This window comes from Aquarana catesbeiana, linkage group LG02 (genome assembly GCF_042186555.1).
Source record: "Aquarana catesbeiana isolate 2022-GZ linkage group LG02, ASM4218655v1, whole genome shotgun sequence".
Lineage (NCBI taxonomy): Eukaryota > Metazoa > Chordata > Amphibia > Anura > Ranidae > Aquarana > Aquarana catesbeiana.
This window is the reverse complement of record NC_133325.1, coordinates 15,054,639-15,060,736: the sequence shown is the minus strand read 5'-3', so window position 1 is coordinate 15,060,736 and position 6,098 is coordinate 15,054,639. Positions and strand designations below refer to the sequence as shown.

Here is a 6,098-nt window from a genome sequence, read left to right as displayed (position 1 = left end):
TCCGTCGAATTAGTACGTGATGACTTACGACCGGACTAAAACAAGGAAGTTCATAGCCAGTTCGACCGGACTCGATTTCGACAGATTGATTTAAAACATGTTTCACATCTAAGTCCGTCCAACTTTTGAGAAAACAAAGTCCGCTGGAGCCCACACACGATCGAATTGTCCGACGAAATCCCATCCGCCGGGCAAAGTCTGCCGTAAAGTCCGCTCGTGTGTACGCGGCATTACTGTCTAATCTAGCACACACCTAAGTAGGTGGGCGCTACATATATATATATACAGTATATATACTGTATATATATATATATATATATATATATATATATATATATATATACTCTGCATTCAGTGTAGCCTATATATTCAGTGCATTCGGTGGTGTACTGTTTCTAATACACTTCAGGCGGTGTACACAGTATATAATACAGTGTAGTGCGGTGTTAATAAAAAAAAAAGCATCGTGTCCAGAAGGCCACCAAGGAGATGCTCACAGGCCACTAAAACAGGGCAAGCAGCCTCTGCTGGCCGTGTTATTGAGCTACAACATGCAGGAGAGTTGGTGGAGTGGATAACAAAGCTGTCCTCATCCTCCTCATCCTCTGTCACCCAGGCTCAGAGTAGTTTGCCTTTCAACACAGCTGCCAAAGCGGCCTATTCCATGGCTCCTTGTCCACAGTCACTCCTTCCATAGCCCCACCATCATGCACGGAGGAGTCCCCAGAATTATTTGTCCACAGTGTTGGTTACATGCTGCTGGAGGATGCCCAGAGATTTAAAGGCTCCAATGTTGGTTCCCAGGTTGAGGAAGGGCATAACGTGAGCCTAGAGAGGGGGGTGCCACAGAAGGTCAAGAAACTGGCAGTCATGTTCCCCCAGCTGCAACATACTGCCAAGTTTGCTCCAGTGACGAGGGGGGAGGGGATGATGAGGTCACTGACTGGACTTGGGTGCCCGAGAGAAGAGAGGAGAAAAGTGAGGAGGAGGAGGTGGCAACTCCAACAAGGTAGGATGTCCTCCAGGGAGAAGCTTAAGGGCAGCCACCCTATTGCATAACACCGCAGAGCTCTGCAGGTGCAGGGCTCTGCTGACTGCCCGCTGACTTTTACAAGTTCCTTAGTGTGGGCCTTATTCGACACGTGTGCAGCAGATCGCACTGTTGCTGTTTGCAACCTATGTCTAAAGTGGTTTAAGCGTGGCCAGAACAGCAGCTGCTTGGGCACCACATGCTTGACCAGACATATGACGACCTGCCATGCAGTCCATTGGCAACAGTACTTGAAAGATCCACATCATAGAAAAATTCTGTCAGAGGAAGAGTGGTGGAGAAGGTGGCCGGCTGACCAATGCCTTTAAACAATTTTTCAGTCCTCAGCGCCAAGGTCTGAGCTTCAAGAAACCATCGCCACCATCTGTATTATATGGTGTAGGAATATCTAGGGGCAAGAGCAGGCTTGGAGACCTTTCCAAAAGAGCATCCAGTGGGTTACTGGGTCTTGAGGATGGACCACTGGCCGGAACTTGCTCAATATGCAATCGAGCTACTGGCCTGTCCTGCATCCAGAGTGCTTTCTGAATGCACATTCAGTGCTGCTGGAGGATTTGTAATGGATCAAAGAGTGCTCCTGTCCACAGACTCCATTGATAGGCTCACATTTATAAAAAGTAATCAGTCCTGGATCAGCAGCTATCAAGCACCTGATGCTGATGTAACTGATTGAATTTGCTATGGATGTGGGATCCCTTGAAGACTGCCCATGCTGCCTATCCTATTCCTCCTGGATTTTGATGATGCTAGCTTCCAACAATATTTTTGGTTTAGGGCACCACCACCACCCAAGGCCCAATTTTTCTGCCCCTGTTTAACAGAGGCATGTAATTACAATTTTTGATATAATATTTAACAACAGGGTCCGTTCCTGCACCCAACAAGAGTAACTGTGAGGGGTTACAGTGTTCTGGCACCACCAACACCTAAGGCCCAATTTTTTTAGTGCAATCCGTATAGTATATATACTGCAGTTCAGTGTATATAGTGCAGACAGTGTAGTATATATAATACAGTGCAGTGTATATATTACAGTGTACAATATATAATATAGGGGGTTATTTAGGAAAGGCAAATCCACTTTGCACTGCAAGTGCACTTTAAAGTGCACTGAAAGTGCACTTGGAGGTGCAGTCGCTCTAAATCTGAGGGGTAGATCTGAAATGAGTGGAAGCTCTGCTGATTTTATCATCCAATCATGTACAAGCTAAAATGCTGTTTTTTATCTTCCTTGCATGTCCCCCTCGGATCTACAGCGACTTTACTTCCAAGTGCACTTTCAGTGTACTTTCAAGTGCACTTGCAGTGCAAAATGGATTTTCATTTAGTAAATAACCCCCATAGTGTATTTAAGTGTATTGAAGTGGTTAAGGGGAACCCTATGACAGAATTAAGAAAAAAAATGGCATGCCCTCCCCCCCAGTCTATACCAGGCCCTTTGGGTCTGGTATAGATTTTAAGGGGAACTCCACGCCAAAATGTAAAAAACAAAAACGGCATGGGGTCCCCACCAAAATCCATACCAGGCCATACCATACCAGACTAAGGAGACCCCCCCAGGCACGATATTTGAAGGAATATTTTATTGTTATTGTTTCACTGTAAGCATTATTAAAATCACTGCTCCTGAAAAAACGGCCGTTTAAAAACTTTTTTTTGCATTGATCCATGTCCCCTGGGGCAGGACTCGGGTCCCCAAACACTTTATATGGCAATAACTTGCATATAATCCTTTGAAATGAACACTTTTGATTTTTCACGTTTGTGTCCCATAGACTTTAATGGTGTTCGCACAAATTTTTTGTCTGTTCGCATGTTCTGGTGCGAACCGAACTGGGGGGTGTTCAGCTCATCCCTACAATCATATAAAGGCTGAAAAAGGGATCTATGATATCCTGAATGCATTATTAATAAATTAAGTTAGCCAGTAAAGCGTTGCACTTAAAGTGGTTGTATACCCTTTTTTCTATATATTTTTACCTACAGGTATAAAGGCTATAATAAGGCTTACCTGTAGGTAAAACGAATATCTCCTAAACCTGTACGGTCACTTTGCATGCAGCCACTGACATCAGCGGCACATGAGCTGTGAGGGTCCGGCTGAAGGTCCGGAGACACTGCAGGGCCTTGCCGGAAAGAAGTCTCCCACGTGCATGTGTGAGTGACAACATCGCGGCTCTGGAGCCGCAAACTCGGAAGACGCGCCAAGGGGAAATGTCAGCTCCCTCGGCGGTGACCGGGATCAGCTGCCGGCGCCTCGTTCTAAGGTAAGTATTTCATAATGAGCTAGTATGCGGTGCATCGTTATGCCTTTTGCCTTACAGGTTTTAAAAAAAAATTGTGCGGGTATACAACCGCTTTAAAGCTGAACTCCAGGAATCCAGACACTTTGGAAATTTGTTAGCTTTCTAGGACTTAAGTCCAACAAGGTGCATGTCACCTCTCTTATCTCTTTAATTTACATCTAAGAGTGTTGTGGTGCTACAGGAGTACAACTATACAATACACTCCCAGGGCTTTAACAGGAGAGATGCTGTCTTGTAAACAACACCCCCCCCTATTCATAGAAGCCTTTTTTATTTAGTGAGTTAATTTAATACAAAGCTCTCTGTGATTGGACAGGAAGAGGGGAGGAGTGGACACAGCGGCTGCATGCGACTCTGCAGCTGCAGGAGCTAAGACCAGAAGGCTCCCCGGAGTTCGAGTACCAGAAGTATAGTCATAGCCCGGTGCTCAGTAAAAATGTCAATTGTAAATTAAAGAGATAAGTCCACGAGATGGCATGCGCCTCATTGGATTTAAAAATGTAAAAAACAGCAAGAAGCGCCAATCTAAGTGCAGTATCATGAAACTTTAATGAGATAATTATAAACGGACAAACAGCCAAATGGCTACTCACAAAGATGAAATAGGTTAAGGCAAGGACAAGTAATGGGTCCAGGGACGTCCTCCTCAGATGTGGGCAAAGTGCATGGTGCAGGTTCTCCTGGAAGCGCTGTCCACGTTAGGATGCGCTTCCAGGAGAACCTGCACCATGCTTCTTGCTGTTTTTTACATTGTTTTTTCAGAGTTGCCTGCTTCCACTCTCAAGTGAGCTGCCGCTGGTGCTTTTTGTCAGATCTTTAATTTCAGTGACTTTTTTTATATATATATATATACATACAATTTTTCTATATATATATAATTTTATTGACTATCACACCCTGGATGTTTTTTCACATTTACTTTGGACTCTTTATATGCATGTTTGTATGTTCTAGCGCCATTTATCCTTTTTTGTATACCATTTTTTTGCCTCATTGGATTTAACTTATAGGATGCCAGCACATCTTACAAACTGGCTGAATTCCTGGAATTCAGCACTAAACTCCAAACTTGCATTTGTATAAAGCTTTCTATAGCATCCTGAAAGCTTTCATCTTGAATAACCTAAGTTAGCCAATAAAAGGTATCACTTAAACTTCAAACTTGCTGCATTATTCAAATGCTAACACAGTACTACTGCTATATTGGCAAAAAAAAAACTTGTAACTGATGTAGAATAAAAGAAGAAGCAGACACAACTTGCAATTTATTAATCAAATAAACCAAAACAAATACAAATAGCAAAGCCATCAATTATACTTCCAATTTAATATTTCTTTTAAAGTACTGGAAATAATGTTCTTGATCTCCTCGGTCCTCAGACAGTATATAAAAGGGTTGGCTAAATGTGGCAGATAGGATTGTAAGACAATGAGAAAGACCCCCAGGTCAGGACTGAGGACCAATTTTAGATAACTGGCTTGGTAGACAAAGACCCGTGGGACATAAAATAGGGCATTGACAAATAAGTGTGTAACACATGTATGAAACGCCTTTCTCCAGCCAGTCCAATGTTTCAATGAAAGGACAGAAAGCAAGATTGCGGCATAGGATAAAATGATGAGGGCTAGAGTCCCAAAAAGTACCACCAAGCCAACAGTGGAAAGAACTTCTCTAGTAGAGGTAACATTGGCGCAAGCCAAGCGCAATATGTTTGAGCTGCTGCAGTAGAAGCTTACGACCTTATTCGAACCACAGAATGGATATTTTGCAATTATTATTGTGTCTATTAAGATAGTAGCTGAGCAGAACCACATAAAACTGCAGACATATATGGTCAATTTGTAGGTAATTGTAGATGAATACCTTAGTGGATTGCAGATAGCAATGTACCGGTCAAACGCCATCATTGTGAGGATTAGAGAGTCCATTATAGCCAGCCAGTGGACCAGATGCATTTGCACAAAGCAGGCGAGGAAAGATATTTTTCCACCATCTAACCAATATTTAGCAATCATTTTAGGCAAGGTAGCCGTGTCGAAGAGAAAGGCAGAAAATGCTAAGTTAGCGATTAGAAGGTACATAGGCTTGTGCAGCTTCTTCTTTAGGATGATTACAATGAAAACAGCTCCATTGGTGCTAAACATTATGTTGTACATAATAAATAAAAGGAATGACATTAACATATAGAAATTCTGAGGGACTCCTGGGAAACCAGTAAGTTCAAATTCAAAATTAACAGTTTGGTTGTTCATAGAGCGGACAGGGCCTTTATCTGCAGGGGTTGAACAGCTGTCAGTGGAGAAGCTCTGTAGAGATAATAGAAGATAGAGAACAGAAGATAAACCATGAGTGAGTCAGCACTACAATATATGGTCAAAAGTAAATCAAACCCTCCTCCAAATGATGGCGTTCAGGTGTTTCAAGTACTAGTAATACTACATCATACAAAGTCATTGTAGAGAACAGAAGATAAACCACGAGTAGCTCTCCACTATATGGGCAAAACTATCTTGACTCCCTTCCAAATTATGGAGTTCAAGTGTTCCCTGTGAAGGGTACTGCTAATACTAAATCATACAGAGACATTTTAGACAGTTGTGCTCTTCCAACCTTGTGGTGTCAGTTTGGGGAAGACACTTTTCTTTTTCAGCATAAGCGTGCCCCTGTATACAAAGCCAGCTTCATAAAGACATGGTGTGACCAGTTTGGTGTGGTAGAACTTGAGTGTCCTACACAGAGC

The 6,098-nt window shown here is 42.8% G+C and overlaps 1 protein-coding gene across 1 annotated transcript; it reads right to left on the bottom strand.

Moving 5' to 3' along the window:
- Positions 1-4,665: 4,665 nt before the first annotated feature.
- LOC141126424 (olfactory receptor 6B9-like) lies at positions 4,666-5,610 on the bottom strand. Its single transcript, XM_073612368.1, has one exon. The coding sequence runs from the start codon at positions 5,608-5,610 to the stop codon at positions 4,666-4,668; it is 945 nt and encodes a 314-aa protein (XP_073468469.1).
- Between the last annotated feature and the right edge of the window lie 488 nt (positions 5,611-6,098).